Source organism: Phalacrocorax carbo, chromosome 11, assembly GCF_963921805.1.
Source record: "Phalacrocorax carbo chromosome 11, bPhaCar2.1, whole genome shotgun sequence".
Taxonomy (NCBI): domain Eukaryota; kingdom Metazoa; phylum Chordata; class Aves; order Suliformes; family Phalacrocoracidae; genus Phalacrocorax; species Phalacrocorax carbo.
This window is the reverse complement of record NC_087523.1, coordinates 19,759,210-19,779,834: the sequence shown is the minus strand read 5'-3', so window position 1 is coordinate 19,779,834 and position 20,625 is coordinate 19,759,210. Positions and strand designations below refer to the sequence as shown.

General features: G+C 47.6%; 2 protein-coding genes across 8 annotated transcripts; one reads left to right on the top strand and one right to left on the bottom strand.

Moving 5' to 3' along the window:
* The first annotated feature begins 163 nt into the window (after positions 1-163).
* On the top strand, positions 164-9,908 carry RAB39B (RAB39B, member RAS oncogene family). Of its 6 annotated transcripts, none has more exons than XM_064463332.1 (4): positions 164-577; positions 4,696-4,916; positions 7,618-7,733; positions 9,771-9,908. In XM_064463332.1, exons 1-3 carry the CDS (start codon positions 363-365, stop codon positions 7,731-7,733), a joined length of 552 nt encoding a protein of 183 aa, XP_064319402.1. In that variant the 5' UTR covers positions 164-362; the 3' UTR covers positions 9,771-9,908. The 6 variants fall into 6 exon arrangements, 5 of the variants coding, with proteins under 5 accessions (XP_064319402.1, XP_064319403.1, XP_064319404.1 ...); XM_064463333.1 differs by lacking the exon at positions 9,771-9,908 and adding an exon at positions 8,434-8,531; XM_064463334.1 differs by lacking the exon at positions 9,771-9,908 and adding an exon at positions 8,043-8,531.
* VBP1 (VHL binding protein 1) lies at positions 9,652-20,416 on the bottom strand. 2 transcript variants are annotated; one of them, XM_064463335.1, is made up of 6 exons: positions 20,275-20,416; positions 15,481-15,605; positions 14,325-14,391; positions 13,763-13,861; positions 11,857-11,995; positions 9,652-10,852 (listed from the first exon to the last, which is right to left on the bottom strand). In XM_064463335.1, the coding sequence occupies exons 1-6, from the start codon at positions 20,365-20,367 to the stop codon at positions 10,782-10,784; spliced, it is 594 nt and encodes a 197-aa protein (XP_064319405.1). In that variant the 5' UTR covers positions 20,368-20,416; the 3' UTR covers positions 9,652-10,781. The 2 variants fall into 2 exon arrangements, with proteins under 2 accessions (XP_064319405.1, XP_064319406.1); XM_064463336.1 differs by having other exon boundaries at positions 20,339-20,410.
* Between the last annotated feature and the right edge of the window lie 209 nt (positions 20,417-20,625).

The window sequence follows — 20,625 nt, the reverse complement described above, 5'->3', positions numbered from 1 at the left end:
GCGGCGCTGCGGGGAGAGCGGGCACCGCCGGACCGGGAGAGCGACCCCGGTGCCGCGGCTTCGGTTGAGGCGGCGGCCGGCGCCCGCCCGGCCCCGCGGGTCCGCGCAGAACCTCGGGGCGGCGGGGCCGGGGCTCGGCGGGATGCGCCGGCGCTTGTGACGGGGCGGCGGGGAGCCGGGCTGGGCCCTGCGCCGGCCGCCATGGGACCCGCCTGAGCGGCGCGGCCGCGGCGCAGACAGCGGGGCCGGCCCGCCCGCTCCCCGGCGGGGGCGGCGGGGCCAGGCCCGGGCCCGCGGGCCGGGCATGGGCGGCGCGGCGGCGGGCGGGCGCTGAGGCGGGCGCTGAGGCGGGCGGCGGCAGCATGGAGGCCATCTGGCTCTACCAATTCCGCCTGATCGTCATCGGCGACTCCACCGTGGGCAAGTCCTGCCTCATCCGCCGCTTCACCGAGGGGCGCTTCGCCCAGATCTCCGACCCCACGGTGGGCGTGGATTTTTTCTCCAGGCTGGTGGAAATCGAGCCGGGCAAGAGGATCAAACTGCAGATCTGGGACACGGCCGGGCAGGAGCGGTTCCGGTGAGACCGGCGGGGCGGCCCTTCTCGGGGCGCGGGGCCGCGACCTGCGGGGCTGCCGCGGGGCGGGGGGGGGGGTCCGCACCGCCGGGTGAGACCTTGGGCGGATGAGACAAAGAAGAGTCAAACTGCACCTTTTGCTGCACCCCCACCCCTTTTTTTTTGTTGTTGTTTTTGCAGCGCTGGGATCTGTGCCCACCCCCGTGGGATGTGTCGGGTGGGGGGGGGGTGGTCCAGGAGCGACCCCGCCGGGGCCGGGGCCCCAAGGCCCGGGGGATGTTCCCCAGCCCTGCGCGGCGGCGGGAGCCGAGCATCAGGGATGCAGCTCGGCGGGGACGGCGCCTGCTCCCCGCTGGTGCCAAGAGGCAGTAACCAGGATGTTCCGTAGCTGAACACGCTTCGGTTTAGGCTGGCTAAACGCAGTGGGATGCGCGGTTTGATTCTCTGCAGCGACAGCAGGGATCGGCTGTCCGCAGGAGGGCGAAGGGCCGGGGCCGACCCCCGGTTGCGGCTGTGCAGGGACGGCAGGTGCTTTCTGAGCGTGCCACGCTGCGCGGCCACGGACGATCGCAGAGGTTAAGCGTTGTAACGAAGGCTCGACGAGGCGAAATAAAGGCGGCGTGTGGGACCGTGCTGAGAGTTTCCCACAGAACTGTATGGCAAACCCAGTAGCTGTGGCTGGAGCAGGCTCGGCCCCAGCTAAACAGGGGGCTGGTGCTGTCACGGGACGCACGCTGCTCAGGCAGCGCTCCTTTGGAAGGGGTGTGAGTGTACCCTCGGCTCCCAGCCTCCTGTTTGCTTGTATTTTTCATGCATCTGTGACCCTCGTCCAGTCTTTCATCCTGCTCCCTCTGGGAGCACTTTCCTTGCTCCACGTCTTTGCGCAGCTTCTACTTCTGTGCCTGAGGAATGTTTTGATTTCATTCAATAGATGAAACCTCCCCTACTCCCACCCCTCTCACCGCCTGCCTTCGCATCTGTGCCACTGGCGTCTGGCCCAGGATGTGCAGTAGTCGGTCCTTATCCGCTGACAGGTTTTTCTTCCGCTACCTTGCAGCCTTTCGGGGTGAGGAGCTGGCGAGAGAGGAGGTGCTTTAGCTCGCAGTTGCATCAGCTTCCAGCTTTGGATCTTGGGCTGAGGTCTGTAGAAAACACGCCTGGGTGTCGTCCCCTGCTTCTGCCTTTGCCGTGAAGAGCAAAAGCTGTTGGATGGCTTCAATTTCCTTTCTTTTGCACGTTAGGAAGTTTGGGGCCCTGGAGGCTGCTTACCCTTAGTGCTGGTGGTTGACCCGGGCTGGCGCTCGGGTTGTAAGCATGATGAGCAGGCGACCTTCAGCGCAAGGGCAGGCTGCACTGCTGCGATGGGCAGCAGCACTCAAAGGCAGGAAGAGTGTAAGGGGCAGGAACAGCGAGTGACATAAAAACCCCACATCGTGCAACTTTGAAATGCCCTTGCCAAAGCGCAGGCTTAAATTCCCGATGTGAAAAGCTAGAGGGAAGTGAGCAAACCCAGGTGCCTTCGTGGTGCGCTCTGAAGTATGAAAAAAATCAGGCAAAAGTCTGTTTTGTGTTTATCCCTTTCAAATCACCATTAGCCCTGTGACAAATTGTGCCCCATAAAGACAGCAGCTCTCGGGCTCCTCCCACAAGCTATTTTTCTTTGCAAAAGGCAAGATGTAGCTATTACTGGAATAAGCTGAAGCCTCTCGGACTTGTGGGCGCAGGCAAGAAGCGTGATGGTGCAGGTGCTCTACAGAACCCTTAAACCTTTTTGTTGTAGCACAGGGAATTTCTTAAGAAGGAAGTTTGTAAGAATGAGCTCTACTTTTTCCAGAGTTCTCTGATTTGAGCATTTCAAGTCTGCTTTGCGTAGTTTAACAGCTGCCCCACATGGAAGAAGCCACTGTTGTTGTTTTGAAGACACCTTGTTGGCATTTTCTGGTCTGCAGCTGTGCTATGTTTCAGCTCTTCCTGACCCCTGTTGTGAGCTCTTTCACTCTCCATAAATTAGAAGCAATTTCCGTGCAGTCAAGGCCTAAATTACAGTTAAGCATGTGCCATTCTGTTTTGCCAGATCAGGCCCCAAAACACACTGCCTGGGGCCGCACTGAGGCTGCTTTGGAGCTGTAGAAGAGCAGGGTCCAATTCTTCCTGGATCCAGCAGGTTTTGCCCATCTCTGGTTGCTCAGATACTGTGATTTCCTTGTCTGAAATGTGACCTTGTATAATGCTAACAAAAGCAAAAGCACATGCAGCCCTCACTCCCTGGAACTGGGTACCACCACCTACAGAAGAGCTGTTTCCCTCCAGCCAGCAGCTCTCCCTTGGCTGAGAGGGAAAGACTCAGAAAAAACAGGAGCAGACCCCAGGTACAGGAGTCCTTACCATGGGTACAGAGCAGGGGAGGGTTCCCAGGCAGAGCCAATACCTTTATGTTAAAGCTTGGCCAAAATAGGTGCAAATCCCCATACGGCTCTGTCTCAGCATGTATGAGCACGGTGGGAGGAGGGAGGGTAGGAGTCTCAGAAGGGAATTGGGGAGTGATGTGCAGCGTGAAGGCAGTATAATTTGCTTCCTGCGGGTCGGTGAGGAAAACAGTCTGTGGAAAAGGCTTTAAGAAAAGGCACTGAGGCCTTCACCTAGTTTTACCTCAAAGCAGCATTCAGCTTAGATCCCATCATGTCTTTCAGAAGTACCTGAGGCATTGTTGATGTTGGCAGGAGGAGCCAGGGCTGATGGCACAGAACACAAGGGAGAAGCAGAAATGCCTGTGACAGCGTGGGGGTGAATTCAAAGCGCGAGTATCTGTTTGCAGCTGGATAGATAGCAAAAGGCAGATCTAATTCCCTCAGTGCCAAATGTGCAGAGCTACTGTTGTCCCTCAGCCAGATAATTGGGAGAGGAGAAATTATCCAAGCGTAGCCAACTGTCTTTATCCCCTCTCCTGTTTTTCTTCAGTGTTGGCTGTGGATTTTCACCCATCACTGCATGTCTCTTGATAAAGCAATCCTTGAAAACTCCAGCTCATCCTTCTTTGGGGCAGTTTTTCTAGATACGCACACTGCAGGACCAAAAAACTCCTAGCAACAGTCTTGTGTGTCCAAAAAGAAAGGACTTGTCCCAAAGTGAAAATGCAGCAGTGCTTACATTTTCCCAGCAAGTAAAGTTCAGGTCCGAGAGTGACTTCCTCCAGGGACTCAAATCGATCGTTGCTTCTGCATTTAGACTGAATGCATGACTTTGCGGAAACACCACAGTTTTACAGCTTCTTGGTTCTTCCACGTGAAGCAGTCATTGAACTGTAGCTCTGGTCATCTTCACGGGCTCAGGTTTGCTCCACCGCCCTGTGGTACCTGCCTCATTGCTGCTTCCAGCTGCGTGGAAGTCTGCCCTTGCTCGGCAGAGTTGTGGAAGACGTGCTCCATTTCTCAGCCCCATGGTTCGATAGTCTTTTTGGTTACCGTTTAGTATTGTCAGTATTTGGCAGGAACAAGACCAACAGTAACGCAGATTTCCCTGGGAAGCTGTTGTATCATTTTGCTGTTACCCGGGGGAACTCAGACTGGCTGCTCCTCTTAGTGCGTTAGCTGTAACGGCGTGTGCTGTCATTTTGGCCAGTGGCGTAGTGGGAGAAAGCGTAGGGGTCCCTGTGCCAAGGCCCTGGGTGTTTGGAGGGGAGCTACAACCCCATGATCTGCCTCCCAAATCAGTAGCCTCCTCCTCTTATGTGTCTGCCAGGGAGCAGGTGTTTGGCTTCAAATCCTTTACTTTGTTACAGATCTTCTAAATCAATGGGTTAGCCGAGGTATTCAGGGAACTTATATGGTGGGGAATGGGCTCTTGAGGTCTTTTTTGAATGACAGGCTCTACAGAGCACAAGCTATGAGCGATAAGACGTTGCCTGAATGGCCTTCTCTGCCCTGTATTCTGCAGGGTAGACAGGGTGGTGGTAACGCTGCTTTCTTAAACAAAGACGTAAGCTCAGAAGGGCTGCATTTGGCTTAAGGGGGAAAAAAGTCAGAAGAAACAAACAGACAGACAAAATCCCAAGTCAAGCTCACTCTGCCCTTCTTCCCGAACAGCCATTACTTACACTTTTGTTGTGGCTCATTTGTTTTCAGGTCCATCACCAGAGCCTACTACAGGAACTCGGTTGGCGGACTCCTCCTCTTTGACATTACAAACCGCAGGTCCTTCCAGAATGTCCACGAGTGGCTAGAGGAGACCAAGGTGCACGTCCAGCCCTACCAGATCGTCTTTGTTTTGGTCGGTCACAAGTGTGACCTTGACACGCAGCGGCAAGTCACCAGGCATGAGGCTGAGAAACTGGCTGCTGCATATGGTATGAAGTACATTGAGACCTCCGCTCGGGATGCCATTAACGTGGAGAAGGCCTTCACTGATCTGACTCGAGATATATATGAGCTTGTTAAAAGGGGGGAAATTTCAATCCAGGAGGGATGGGAAGGCGTAAAGAGCGGGTTTGTCCCAAACGTAGTGCACTCTTCAGAAGAAGTGGTGAAATCAGATAGGCGATGCTTGTGCTGAGCTCTTCTAGTGAGGCAAGTGGTGATGAACTCTACTAACCAAACATACTTTACTAAGTGAACTCAGTGTGACAGAAGGGAGAGCAACGCTCCCGTTGTGAACAGCCTCCCACATTGTTTTGGACACCAGAACAGACCCCAGAAAGAAATGTTCTGTTCCAAATAATCTTTCAGAACCGGGTGGCTACAAACCTAAAGGCGAGTGAGTGAGGGTGCATGTAGATGTTGTCAGGAGCCAGGAAGCAGAAATGAGGGGCTGCACGAGACAGGAGAGAGTACACAGAGAGCTGAACAGGCTGGCACATGCCAGGGTACTGTACACGTCCTCTTTTCAGTAAATCCATAGCTCCGTGCTGGGTGTTGAAGCCACGGTATGGATACTTTAGTAGTATGACAAACAGGGAGACAGAGAGAAAGAAAGGGGACATCTTCATTTGTGTCAGGTGATTATTACCAGGAAGGTGTAAAGGCAGCACAGATACCGTTTCCTCATAAGGCCAAGCCATGGGAAAAGTTTACTGACATGGTATGTACACTTCTGAATTTTCTTTATGGTCTTGAACCCAGTTCAATAGCAAAGGCTATTCTATGGGATTTAAAGAGGAAAACAGTAGTTATTTGGTAACTAAAGTTCAAATTATTACCCGGCCCCAGTGCTTTTCTTGCTGTGCTGAACTGGGATTCTAAGCGGCAACTCCTGCTCCAGTAGTAATTAGTCAGTGCATTTTTATGCATTTACTGCCTAGGTGAGTACCTTGAAAGTGCCCCGAGTTCAGGGCTTTCCAATTGAATTAGGTGATCAAGAGCATAAAGCGAGAACCATGTCCTCATGGCGTAGCTTAAGGCTGGGGTGTTGCAGCCAGGTGGGACACACCAACATTTCTGTCTCGCTAACAGCACTGCGCTGCTCTTTTGGGCGCCTTACCAGGCAGGTCACAGCGGGAATGGAATGGAGCGGCGTGGGGGGAAACCAAAACCCCAACACAATAAAAAAACTTGAAAAGCTTAACTCAGGTGCGTCAGCCATCCTAAAAGGTGAGATTTGCTTTAAAAGCAGTTAAATAGCACGGAAGGCAACAGCTTCCATCAGTACTTTCTGCTGTTAAAGTGTCATTTTCTTTCTTGGCATCTGTGGAAGAGACCTAGCCCTGGGAAGGAGGAGCACACAACAGAAGTGTCTGAGCAGGTGGAAAGGAAAGCCACAAGACAAGGTCAAGAGTAAAATTTGTTTTCCTCCATGTTTTAATTTGAGAAGAGAGGATCCATCTCAGGTTGGTCATTATGGGATGGCAGCCGTGTTACATCCACGTAGGTGGATGTTTTCTGGGAATGCCTTTCACCACTTAGAAGCTTTGCTTCCGCTAAGTTTTAACTTAAGCTTTTGAAGTGCAGCAGGGTAGCTGCTCCTGTAGCAAACTAGGCCAGTTCAGCCTATTAAAAGCAAACAAACAAAACTGCAGTGACTTTTTTTTTGAACTCCAGTTTGCAAGCTTTATACACCAACCTGCTAATGGGCAGGAGGGAAGGATTAGGTTAAAAAAACCACTGGAAGCAGCTAGTGTTTAATTTTTAGGCCTCTAAGTAGAGAAGAATAAAATACTTGTTACAGTTTTTTAAGCTACCCCATCTATAGAAGCGTGGGTCTTCTTGATTGCTGGTGAGTTCAGACTATTTCTCCCTTTGAACCTGTTCTCACGGTTTGCAGCACATGGGCAGCTCTGTATGAAGAAGAAGAAAAAAAGAAAACCAACTGTGGTTTCCATATTGAAGCTGTAAAAAAACAAATGAACCCAACCAACCAACACCCTGAAAATGAATAACATTTTTATTTTCAGAACTCTAGGAACAATTTTGGTTCCTGGGCTCTGCAGGGGCGCAGCGGTGCAGCAGCGTGGCACCTGCTGGGAGGGCACTGGTGGCAAATGAGAGGAAGGGAGGGGTGGCAGGGGGCTAGCACCGCTCAGTAAGCTTATCACTGCAAACCCCCGATCGCACTTGAGTAGGCTGGAAACGTAGCAAAACCCTTGTGTTAAAGCCCAGTGAATTCCAGGCAGATTCAGCTGTGGTCGAGTTGAATGCCCTGAAGATTGATTTAAAAGTTAAAATTAAAAAAAAAAAAAAAAAATCCCTTTACAAAATCTCTTTCTAGGTAAGCAAAGCTGGAGAAGATTGATGCTGAGAGTGCCACAGGAGCTTGGCTGCCATGGGCTCTCACGGGCTGCCGCCAGTGGAGAGTGCAAGGTTTGCTCGGACCAGGTCTGTTAGTCGTGCTTGCACAAAGGCAAGGACAACGGGTGCGAAAGGGTCAGTCTCTTGGTTCTCTGATGGAAAGTCCGCCAGGCAACGGCGTTGGTCTTTCAGGGTCCAGCTGTTCACGAGGTGTGTCCTGGGTTGCCTAGCTGAGGGCAGCAGAGCTGGGGTGCTGCATTAACGGCGGTTAGAAGCCGGATCAAACGGCGTTTTAGCAATAGTAAAATTCTGTAATTCTCTGTGCAGGAACCTGGCCAGCAGGGGAAAGATCACTTTTCACGAGACAACCGATATTTTCTTTAATGGGTTTTGGACATTCCCCTTTACTGCTCCCAGAGAGAAATTCCAGAAAGCGGAAATAAGTAAGTGCATTCAGGTCTTCACAGTAAATCATTTTAAAAACACAAGTGTCGGAATTCTAAAGAGGAAGAGTACAGAAGAAAATGTACGCAGTCTTAACTACTTAGAGGTAATAAATGGTTATATTAAATGATAGAGAAATCATTATATACATCTTTTTCTAATTCCTTGCATTTTCTAGACAGCGTATTAAAATATAGGAAATGTAGATTCATCTGTACAAAATTTGGAATGTTTTTCTATGATGAAGAACTTATAGGATATGCTAAGAATTCTTTTCTAACAACTGGTTTTAATCCTTTGACTTCTAGTGCAAGAGGGTTTTAGAGAAATCAGAAGGTGATACCTTTTCAGAGGATAAAGGTCAGGAGCTCTTTTACTCTAGGACAAAAAGAAAAAAAAAAAAAAAAGAAAGAAAAAGCTAACTTTCTGTGGTCTCTACCACATGTTAAAAACAATCTGCATGTTAGATTGAAATTGCTCAGAACCTCCAGAATAAAAGCATACTCTACACTTTCCTCGCTTTCTGTTATGCACTGTAACGAAATGTGAAAATAATGCTGTATTTAGCTGTCTGTATGTGACTGAAAATATGCTTGTATTTAGCAAAATGGTTACTATGTGATAATGTGAAATTTAAAACTTGTAAAGAAACTTTGGTGGGTTTTTTTTCTCTTCTTCCCCCTTCCCATTCTTCACCAGTAAGCTATCTGCCACCTGTGCCACTTCCATACCGCAGCCGGAACTGTAAGTCTAACATGGACCGGCTCAACAATAAACAGGCACTCTGTGCAACTGCATCTGCTATACGTTTTTTTCTGAAGCTGTAGAACCGGCCAACCACCTTGCTGAGAAAAACCAGCGCAACTGTAGAAACACTGGCCCATCTAAATCAAAAAAAAAACCCCAAACAAAGCCCCTGCTCCCTGCCGTAGTAGCCAAAACCAGCCGTAGCTGTTTCTCAGCAGCAGGCAGGACCAGCGTCACAGCAGCTAAACCAGCTTCTGCAGACTGACCTGCTCTTACTCTGAGTAACAGCAAAGGAGAGAGCGATCCTGGTCAAGGATCGGTAACGGGGAAGCTGGAGTTCTGGCCTATGAGTTCTGGTTTGGTTTTATTTCCTTTGTATCAAACAAACAGAAAACCGCCCCAAAGCAGCCTTAGGACGGCCACAGCCATCCCCATCCCTCCCCCTTTTGAACCTACTGCGCTTCCAGCTCGAACGCCGCCACCGCGACACCCAGCATTAGGCCATTGCCAGTTGCACACAGTACCTACTCTGCTCGTGCAGAAACGCTGAACTCACCATTTCATTGTGCACAACAAAGGCAGGCAATTGCTGCCTATGGGCCAGCCGGAGGGAGGGGGAGCACGCGTCAGCCTGTTGGGATCTCATTAATCCAAACTGAAGAGAAAATTGCAAGAGAAATCAGGACGTGTTTGCAGCTGCCTTTGCCGCCGTTGCTGACGCTCCTAAAGAACAGGCGGCGAAGCAGCGTGCAGCCTGAGCACCCCACACTCAGCCTAGCGCAGCGGGGCGCAGGTACCTGCGGCTCGGGTAGTACAGCAGATCCAATCGTTTCCCTCCCGCCACCGACACCGGAACAACCAGTATCACCCCGCAGGAAAGGTACGGCTGAGCCAAGCCCAGGCGCTCACTTGTGACTGGTGGGAAGGATTTACCTGTTTCATGCCCAGCCCTGCAGCTCTTTAACAGCCACAGCCCTGCCAGAGCAGCCGCTTGTATTCCCAGTTCACGTGTGCCGACTCACTCCCCGTTTCATTCAGCGGCAGCTACTCTGCTGCTTCCACTGGATTTGTTCACCCTCCCGGCCCCAGTCAAGGCAGGGAAACATAATAAAAGATCACACCTCGCATCCGCGACTTTCTCACGCAAAGAAAGATGCACAAAAACAGGTGTTTGCCACAACTGTTTAGTTTTACTATTTTAATATCATGAAATAAAAGTACAAAAAATTTACAGGTATACTGTTTCTTACATGAAGATCGAACAGTTAACATTTGCATTTATTTTGCAGCGAAACCTGTATTCTCAGTCACAGAATGTGAATATTAGCCACTGACATCGCCACTGAGCATTTCATTTTAGAAAGAAACTGCAGAGGTAAAAGGCAACAATCTTGCAAGGCTTCTTACGAACCCAAAAAAAACCAAAACTCCAACTGCTAACACCAGAAGTCATGCTTCAGTAAACCATCCGCATCTAATACAGGTTTCACCACTGGGGAGGCTGAGAGTGTTAAGACATTTGAAACTGGACATCTTGTCTAAGGGATCGTAAATAGGGGGTTTCTCGTTTACAGGCTATCAGCGTTTTGGTGTCCTTGTTCGACGCATTTGCAAAACTAAGCAGTGTGTGCACGTGTATGAAAACGAACGGGGTGAGATCGCCTGCAGTCTTGACATAGCTCGTGCCGTTGACGCCATTTACCACTTCTCTGAAGACAAGTCACAAACTGTTGCATGTAAAGTGCTGAGAGTCAACTAACCAATAGTTCTTAAAAACGAGTTTATCCGAAGCGGATGCCCAGGAATGTTTGCAGATTGGTGCTGCCACTTAACGGACTGAAACAAAAGCCAAGACTTCCCTGTATTTTGCTGTTTCCTAGACCATTACAGCCGCACGTCTTCCCAGCCCAAGTCGGCTTTGACTTCATCAGCTGTACACAGACATGAAAAAGTAAACCCCTGCATCACTGTAACCTGCTAAAATGTCAGACTCCGTTTCATACGTGCCCCTCCACTTTTCAGACAAGCTTTCAGGTAGAAATTTATTTATGACAGACTGGTCTGATCAAAATTCGTCCTTTGCTGCACTGGGTGGTGCCTTTTCCAATAATTCATTTCATGAAGCATGCATGAAACCAAATTTTGAGTTTACAAATAAATAAAATGGTGCTCACCAATAGTTTTTATATATTTTACCATTTACTGAAATGCTTTAAGTAACTCAGTCCCTTAAGAATGAACTTGGGGGTGTTTAAATAAAAAAGATTTTGAAATTGAAACCACATTCAAAATTGGCAAAACTATGCTTTGTTTTTGGAAGGGTCTTGCTTGTTTCTTCTCTTTACATCCCAGTTATAAACTCTAGCCATATCTGAGGGTGTGGAATTAAGGAAACAGCTCAGGCATTCTGAAAAGAAGAAAAAAAAGAAACAAAGAAAGAAGGGGGGAAGCAGGTTTTACTGTTGGCCACCACTTCACTTTCTTGTAACAGTCAGTATAAACCGTTTAATGAAAGAGCTGCCTTGGTGCAAAGCCTCAACACACAGGAATGTTAGTGACTGTTAGTAACTGCAGCATTTCTACCATTTACTTAAAAACTTACAAAAAGGATATTACTGAGAAACACACTTTTTGTTTTACTTACAGCTCCTCTTTCTGATTTCAGTCAACCTCCCCATATCAGCTGTATTTGCCTAGTTCAGGCACCCATAAATCCCTGCAGCACTAGGATAGCTTAAGTATCCACTTGAAAAAACAAGTAGTTGTGCCTTCGTTTACTAAATAATGCTTCAGCTGATGGCTACCCTCATCATGAAAATAGCTTTTAAGTAGAAAGTCTAAAAATAAAAAAACCCCAACCCCTGGAGGTGGTTCACTGTAGTATAAAGAAATAAAGTTAAGCAACACCTAAGCTAGCACCAAGCTTGCCGCAGCAGAGCTTGTGTTGCTTGGAGAACACTGCAAAGGCAGCTGAATCGGGTGTGATTAGCAGCAGCCCGAAGAACACTCTTCATATGCTCTAGAGAGGAAGGGAGAGTCGCTTTGCTATGCGATGGCCTCCAGGCCATCAGTCTGTGGCACCGACCCACGCGTCCAGCTCGCCTCCAGTCTAGGTTCGTAACCAGCACTGCGGGTTTCAGGGGGACCCTCTCACAAACAACGGGCTTTGCTTCCTCAAACACACCGACCCTCAGCTCGAGGCTGGAAACACAACATCCTGTTTCACTGCTAGAAAAGGTGAAGCTCCCAGAGTGCTACAGAATTTTACAGGCACCAGTCTGAGGTAGGTAAAAACATGCCAGGAAAGTGGTAATTACCTGTGTGTCAGCTTTCAGATAAACCTCTTCCCCACAAATAAATAAAAAAAAAGGATACTGACTTCTGTAGTGGTGAACTGATCTCTAAGAAAATCCAGGTCTTCCTCTAGAAGATCAAGGTTTCTTGTGGCTGTTGACAAATTCTTCTCTAACAGAGCCTGAGCTTCATCGATATCATATTCAAGCATCACATTGGCCTAAAAAAAGAGAGATTGATGAAAGTTTTTACTCTCGCATTGGAAGGAATAAGCCATAGCAGGCTTATTGCAGGCTTTTGCTTATAACCTATGACGTCAACGAAAGGCTGCCCTGACAGGCCAAGACAACGAGATTTGGGACAAGCAATGCCAGAATCCACGTGAGGCCCCCAGCGCTTCAGTAACTGAGTAATAAATCCCTCTAGTGACTTAAAAAAGTTCTCTTCCTATAGCTAAGCAACACGGGATTTCCCTCCCTGTGGACTGCATTCAGCCTTTTAGGTATCAGCATCTGATCCTCACCGTATTTGAAAAGTGAGAGACTTCAGGTTTCGTAGCAGAACCTTTCAAGTGTCACACAGCTCTACAAACAATTTTTGCTGCGTTCAAGATTAACCTTAGGATCTCTGTGTGGAGCACTGTCAAACGGCCTCATGGCATGGGTCATTAACAAGAAGTATTACAGGTATTTAAAGATATAATGTGTATGAAAGTCCTATCCTATTCCGTGGTGGTTTTTAATCTCCAAATCTTTATTTTTGTAAGAAGCTACCACATGAAGAGATGGAAGAGCAGTATCAAGTAAAGAAGCACCAATGAAGCTTTGTCCCCTTCAAGAACTGTGTGCTGTGCAGAGCCACATGCTGCTAACTGGACCTGATCCCAGGGGATGCTACACAGAGCGGCCAGAGCGAGATAAGCCACTCTTAAAATAACTGGGAGGCATCGTTTCCCCAATAACAGTAATACGCACAGCCCAACGTGCAGACTGTAAGCAACAAGGAGGATAAAGGCAGAAGGCCAAGAACACCTAAATATCATAAATTGCTTGTGGCATTTCTTTAGAGGTTTTCTGCATGAACCATCAACAGAATGAACTTTCTCTGACATTCTGTTACAAAATAAACCTGGGATTCTCCCTGAAAGTCAACGGTTGCGAATTCTGAAGACAGTCTCCTAAAAGCGACAGGTATCAGACAAAATCTTCTCTTTTTATGACAGAAAAGAAGCGGAAGAGGTTGGGAGTAAGTGCCCCATCAGTCCAGATGCTGCACGTGCCAGCAAAGCTTCTGTCCTAACCAAGTGGTTTTGTTTGGCAGCCAACACAGGGATTTGGGAACATCCGGGATTTTGACGTCTCCAAATCAACATTAGCAGGTCACCTCCACGTGTAAGAAAGCCTCTGAATACAAAATACCCCAACCTGATATTGCTTAAGTACTTAGAAATCTGTGTTTTGAGCTCTGATCCCACTAGTCTTTAGCACAAACACCACTCTAAATGCTGGCAGGGACATGCGAGTAACAGAAATCCCATCTTTCCCTAAAAAAGTGCATGAAAAGGGAAAGCAAGATGCTAAATACAAATAATGCAGAGAAAATAGGAAGCTACTTGCCAAAGCAAGTTGTTTTGCTGGGCACATTCCCATCTCAGGCAATGCTGGATGGTACTTTGAACCACGAAGTGATAAAAGTGATATGAAAATCATGAATATGTTTTTAGGAAAGAACAATCCAGCAAAATTACAATCCTCTGAAGTCTTACTGTTCAGGCAGCAAATAAAATCGAACATGAAACCTTCGCTAACGCGTTGAAATTGCCTCGTTAGGTTTGCTCTGCTGACAGGACACAGCTCCGCTACATGCCCACGAACAGAATTATGCCCACAGCCAGCAGAAGTACAGATGAGACAGCAACAAACACTGTCTTTGTTAAGCCTTTTGTAAGTTATTTAAACAGTTTCAGAGAAAGTTCCATTTTACTTACCCCCAACCACAAACAAACTTTATCTGTAGGAGGAACTGAAGCTTTGCAGTAGAGATTATCTGCCAATAAAAATCTGGTTTCCATTGGATTTGTGGAATCCTTAAGACAAATAATAAAACTTAAAATTGCTATTTTCACTGGAAACTTATGTCAAAGACATAAAACTAACAGTAAAGAGCACACTTCTCTGCTTTTTGCCATTAGTACAGTTTTAACTTTGGTGGAACTCTACGTAATTTTACTTCAACATTAAACTTTGAGCTCCAAGAATAAAGCATTTTTAAAAGATATATTTAAAAACAAGACAGAAATCTCTATAAAGAATAGAGATGAAGTCACAGCTTAGCTGCAATTGGTACGCTATTAAAAGTGAAGTTTGCTTTACAAACATTATCTTTTTTTGAACTAGCTTTCAAAAAGTACTACATACCTTTAAAAACAATTCTGTTATTTATAAAGGCATATTAAGTGTGCTCTCCAAAACATTTCTTGCAATGTGTTCTGTTAGGGTGGAAAGGTAGTTAGCTTTTCTCATACTCATTAGATATTCAAAATAGTTTACCTTTTTCTTCTGCATGTGTTTTAAAATTTCTAATGTCTGTTTAATTTCAGGAATCTGACTTTTTAGCCTGTGAATTAACAACAGTCATAATTTATTATTTTACAGAGACACAAAGTTTCCTAAACAAGTGATCAGTTTTATTACACAATCCAACCTCCATTTTTTAAAAAGTTTTAACTTGAAACTCTGAACAGCTTTCCAGGCTTACAAATGCAGGTTTGAAAGATACGGCACGTAAAGGCCTCTCAGCTACAGCTTCACCTGCCTCTTACCATACTGAGGCGCACTGGTTTCTGAAGCAGAGCAATACATAGAGCTTTCAAACAGGAACACACGCGCATTAACAGTAACAGATACCTGCTTGCTAAAATGGTGCATATTTGCATATTTCTGGTCTCCCCGGAGGAGAGGGAAACCTCAGCAGAAATACAGATGAAAACCACTGTAGGTGAAACAAAACAAGCGTGTTTCTTCTGAGCTCCACAAACTATTCTAAAACACAGTTCAGAGCTAGCAGACTTGGCACAGTTAAAACGGAAGCTCTCTCCAGAGTTCAGGGCATGCCCCTCCTCGAGAGCCCTCGCAGCAGCCCAGCAGAGCCGCTGGCACCCCCGCCGGCCTTCCAGGCCGCCCTCCTCTGCCACCAGCAGGCTCGGACAGCAGCGGCTGCCAAAGCAGGCCTCTGGGTGGAAATTATGCAGGATATTTGTCCATGAAAGAAGTTTAATCTAAATAAAACATTAGTTGAAACTTTGATTTTAGCTTTCAAAAATTTGCTTCTCGCCTAGCTTCAGATCCCGACTGAAGCTACTGAAGAGAGGTGGGATTACTAAGCCAAAAGTTACAGGCTGGGTACAGTAGCTGTTTGACAAAACCGCATGCTTATTCACACTAGGCTGACAAAACTAAGCGACTATAGCGGTGCTTTTTAGCGTTAAAGACTAAGGACCAATCAGCAATACTATGAATTCTTTTGCATGTAATTCTCAGGACGAGGAAAATAAAAAAGCTGGGCTTTCCTGAAAGTACGATAAATATTAGGTCTCCTAACATCAACTTGTTACTTCTTGGGATATTTAAAAAAACTAGACTTATTTTAAAAAAACCAACAAAACTGTGCTAAACATTTCCCAATTCTGCAAAAATTATGACTTACCTCCTTTTCTTTTGAGCAAGATTAAGTTCCAAAAATTTATACTTCTGATACTGCTCATCCAACTTCTTAAGAACTACATCTGCTGTCTCATTTCCAGGCTGTTTCATAAAAGAATCTACATCTTCCTTTAAGGGGAGAGAGAAACCCTCAATGTTAGAAGAGTTTTACAGAAATGCTAGATACAGTCATGCTATCATCTTACTGCAGCTAAGGCTAGTGGGGTTTTTATATGTAAAAAATTTTTTTGTCTGGAATGAAGCACAAAATCATTTTGTTTCCTTAGTTAGTCACCTTTTCACCCACCCCCCACCCCCTTTTTCGGTAGGGAACTACAGACTAGGTGCAAGGGTTCTCTCTTACCCATATTTGATAGTTAGTGGTGCTTTCAGTCCTGGCCAATGTCAAATGACACCTAACGGATGGACATCCTCAGACCATGGATGGCTAAACTTTGGTTTCCTATCTGTAAAGCAGGGATAATGCTTCTCTGTGGCTAATCAGATAACAAACTATATAGGCTAAGACTGATGAAGGGGAAAAATCACAGCCTGATCAAGCATGTTGTGGCAGAGAAAGGGGTGAAGAGGGGGAAAAGTGTAGTACCTGCTCAGACAGGCTTTATGGAAGTAAACAGCTTGTCTTCAAAAGCTCCTTCTATAGTCAGCAGGAAGCCACGAAACCTCTAGAGAACAATTCCAGCCAGTTCTACCATCAACTGGAAAAGTAGCCAGAGCAGACAGGCCTGAGCCGGCAAGGATGCCGACCTCCGCAAGTGCCTCCTTCAGACTCCCTGGAAGGAGTTGATCTGCCTGCGGGCAACGCCCTCAGCCTCGTGAAAGGCACATCACATTTACCTACGTGTAATTCGAGATGACCACACTCGTCCACTGCGGTATTTCTCTCCTGATTTGTCTATATAGCTCCGTAAAATCCAATGGAAGCCTACCACAGGCCTCTTCAGCTTCTCCTTTTTAACTAGGTGTTTCCTTTCCAGTAGTTTCACATCAGAAAAAGACCATAATACATTACTAAAGTAATGTCAGACGTACAGCTGTTTCCCCTCATTATGACTCCTAAGCTGTCTTGGCTAAAGAAACTTACTGTGAAATTACTGAACCTGGTAAGAAGCCACTGACCTCCCTTATCATTAAGGAAATCTGCAGTAGAAACATGAACTCCACAACAGACTGCAGCAGGCAGCGTGATCTAGGTGGTACGACAGAACTCGAGACCGCGTTTCAGACCCACTGTCCGAGGAACACCTTAAGCTACCTCACCACAGCAGAACGAGAGGCATTCCTGCCTCCTGATGAAGCCTGTAGAGATGCTTTAACCAAAAAACCCCAAGGATTAGATTCAGGCAAGTGTTGCAGAAGTGAGGCCTGAGGATGCTGTGAAATGAAACTCCCTCTTGTGGAAGCTATTCTGCTCAGGTAAATCACCTAAGACAGAAAGAAAAAGGTGGGCAACAACTACACCCCGCACACTGCCCGGTACCCGACCTCTGCCTCAGCTGGTGCCTGTTTGTACAGACAGGCAAGACAGAACCCAAGTCCTGCTGAAACGAAGATGCTGAGAAGTGAATCTAGGCCCACTGTGTACTGGTGATCTCCTCCCACTACATAACGCCCCAGTCCAAGGGGGGCTCAGATTTACCCCCCAGGTTTTCCAACTACAACTTCCAAGTCCTGCTGGTTGGGCTTTTGGCACATCTTACCCAACTGCAAAGCTAAGACACGGTCACTTCTTTGAGCTTGAACAGAACAGCTCTGTAGCAGAGCTGGGTGTCGATGCTGTTAGGACCCCTGTTTTACAGTGTGTCATGCAGCACCTCAGCCACAGAATTACCTTAAAGGTTCTGCAAGGACCTGGCAAAACTCATCTGTATCTTTTTAGGAAGAAAATTCACTGGCAAAACACCGTGGTTGTATACCATAAAGGTAACACCATCTTGGCAAACTTCAAGCAAAGCCACGCAAACACCCTGTAAAAGGCCTAAAATAGAGCAGGATAGCACATTCCCATGCGGCCTTATGTTTATCTTTTGAGTGATGAACCAAATAAAGAGCTGCAGGCACTCGTTCTGCTTCCACAGAGAGCTACCATCACCTGTGGGCATATACAGAGAACGTGACAAGAGAGACATGCTTTCAGATTTGCATCCCCTGTCCTCCCACTCACATGCATGCAAAGGAAGGCATTTACTTGGGAAACATCTGGACAACAGCTCAAAAGAAGAGAGAGTTGAAAGTTCTATTTGGAGTGTTTTTTAAACTCCACTGAAACCTTGAGTTAGTGCTCGATGTCACTTGAAATCTGGAGAGGCACAAGAACCCACAGATGAAGGCCTAAGAAAAGATTTCTGCCATAAAATGTTTGAAGAGCCTTTACTGAATTCAGACACTCAGAGAAAACGTCTCTGAAGACAAGATTCACAGTAAGACTGCCCATGTAGCATGTGGTGGGAGGAAGGTCAAGCAAGTGATCAGGAGGTCTTTGTTGTCATAATAATATACAATGTTTTTGAAACAGAAAGCTGTTTTCTGAAGAAAAGACCTGTAATAAAAACCAGCCTCAAGACACTAGAATTTTCACTTTGTGGAGCAGAATACCATTAAGAACTTCTTAGTGTATGCTTATTTTGAATTTAAAAAAAAAATCTATCTTAACATCTACAACCAAGTACTTTAAGATCATCGTAGAGGATCTCTTCTGCAGACACATCTGTATCTGATCAGAGCACCTCTCAAAACTGAGAATTAGGAAACATCAATGGGTGTTAGATCCAGATGTAAGGTCATGAAGAACTGAACAGAAGCACAGACCGAAGCCACAACCCCCAGAACTCTGCCAGGTCTTGTGGTACAGCACGTGAGATACTTCAAACACAAGTATCAGAAGGGAACGATGTGGAATGAAACCTGAACTGCATCAACAGCTACCGCCACGAAAAAGAGGGATGTGACACACACCCTCAAAGTGTTCGCTGAGGCTGGTTATCTCCTGTTCCCTGCCTGGGTGGCCACCTCCACCACACAGTCAGCACAGACCACAAGTTCTCCTCTGTCATGGTGATCAAGGTCTCGCAGGGCAGCTGAAGCCATAGCCCTTTCCTTCCCCCTGCGTCTATATTAGTCTCCCATAGGGGATGGAATGAAGTTAGCTGCAGGCAGCAATGGTTTTACATCCCAGTAAGATTTGCCAGATGCCAATAATTCTTAAAGAACCTTCAAGAAGAAGCAGGATCTGGATGCACTGAAAGCAAGTGAACTGTACCCGTTTGTTCCGGACCTAAGCCCTGGCAAGCACATAGGCGATACAAGCACCACACCTAGAAATAGCAAAATGGAAGTCAAATCAATTTATTTCTATAAGAGCAGTCATACCTGATCAGTTCAAGCAGCTCTGGTAAAGATATCAAGACAGATCTGAGAAATACAGATTTTTCAAAGTCCAAGAAAATGTCAGTAATAAAGCAGCACAATAAACAAAACCATTCAGGGCAGACACCCGATGTTTCGAGATGACACCGAGGCAGGCAGGTACAGCCAGTCTGATCGATGCTTATTGATCAGACGAAATACAGTAGCAATCAAGACAGTGCACCAAGATCTAGCTTATAGCAGAGAGCAAACAGCAGATAATTTTACTGTTACATCATTGTACAAGTAATTCTTCTTTTCAACCAGTCAAGAGTATTATTAAGTACTTGGAAAATCACTTTTTGAAGTCAGATAAACAAGTTCAGCCCGTTTTCCGAAAGACACACATTTGCTGGTTTTTGAGAAATCAGGAAACCTAGCTGGATGCTGCGGTTGCACTTCTGAAGAGCGTTCAACAGTCAAGAACTAGATTATGAGAGGAAAATGCAGGGAAGGTGCTAGGACGGCTGTATGGAGTTATCTGAGACAAAACACAAGTGGCAACATTGTGCTCTGTGCAGGAGGAACCACCACTTAGCATGTGTGACAGGAGGGCTCATTCGTAACATGCTCTTGGATGACATGCGAGCTGGCCACGGAAATGATGTGATAATGCTTAAAACAGGGATTTGAGTTTGCTGTAAAGTGCATTAATCATAGAATCATCATAGAATTATTAAGGTTGGAAAAGATCTCTAGGACCATCAAGTCCAACCATCAACCCAACACCCCCAGGCTTCCTAAACCATGTCTCCAAGTACCACATCTACACGTTTTTTGAACACCCCCAGGGATGGTGACTCCGCCACCTCTCTGGGCAGCCCGTGCCAATGCCTGACTACTCTTGTACTAAAGACGTTTTCCGTAATATCCAGTCTAAACCTCCCCTGACGCACCTTGAAGCCGTTTCCTCTTGTCCTATCACTAGTGACTTGGGAGAAAAGACCAACACCGCTCCCCCCCCCCCACTACAGTCCCTCTCAGGCAGTTGCAGAGAGCGAGAAGGGCTCCCCTCAGCCTCCTCCAGGCTAACCCCCCCAGCTCCCTCAGCCGCTCCCAGCACACTTGTGCTCCACATAACACTTAACAACGCCCAGACAGAACACAAATAAAACACCCACCCCGTGGGAGTCCCCATGACTACGGGACCCCCACCCCCGGCACAGGCGCTGCCCCTGTGAAGCGAAGGGGAGCGGAGCTGTCCCCGCCAGGGCGCAGGAGGGCGAGCGGCCCCGCCGCCTTCCCTCCCCGCCTTCCCCGCCCGCCAGGCCGCGGCCCCGCCGCAGGTGCCGCCTGGCGAGGAACGGGCCCAGCTGCCGGAGCGGAGCGGAGCGCGTCGCACCCCCGCCCGCCCGGCGGAGCCGTCGCTCACCACAAAGACCGCCTGGGGGATGCCAAGGGGGCCGCGCTTCTCGCCCGCCACCGCCCCGCCGCACCCCGTCTCGCTGCTGGTGGCCGCCGCCATCTTGGGGAACCGACGGTGCGTGCGCGGCCTTCGCCGGGAGGCCGGAGCTCTACGTCATCACGTCAGCGCCGAGGCCGATCCCATCCATTGGCTGTCGGGCTTTGAGAGACGCGACGGCGGCCGTCCCGCGGCACCTCCCACTGGTGGGCGGGGCGGGGGGAGGGCGGTGCCTCACCTGAGGCGTCCTGGGGAGAGGGGCGGGGCCGCAGCCCGAGCGCTGTTTGTGCAGTTAAATGTGTATTTCCCACCTCCTCCCAC

Bases quoted from the DNA above. Each gene is read 5' to 3' on its own strand.
- RAB39B (XM_064463330.1), top strand. From the start codon at position 363: ATGGAGGCCATCTGGCTCTACCAATTCCGCCTGATCGTCATCGGCGAC. The intron at 578-4,695 runs GTGAGACCGGCG...ATTTGTTTTCAG, and splicing joins GCCGGGCAGGAGCGGTTCCG to GTCCATCACCAGAGCCTACT.
- VBP1 (XM_064463335.1), bottom strand. From the start codon at position 20,367: ATGGCGGCGGCCACCAGCAGCGAGACGGGGTGCGGCGGGGCGGTGGCG. The intron at 13,862-14,324 runs GTAAACTATTTT...ATTTGTCTTAAG, and splicing joins AACACATGCAGAAGAAAAAG to GATTCCACAAATCCAATGGA. The intron at 10,853-11,856 runs GTATCCTTTTTT...CCACACCCTCAG, and splicing joins GTTCACCACTACAGAAGTCA to ATATGGCTAGAGTTTATAAC.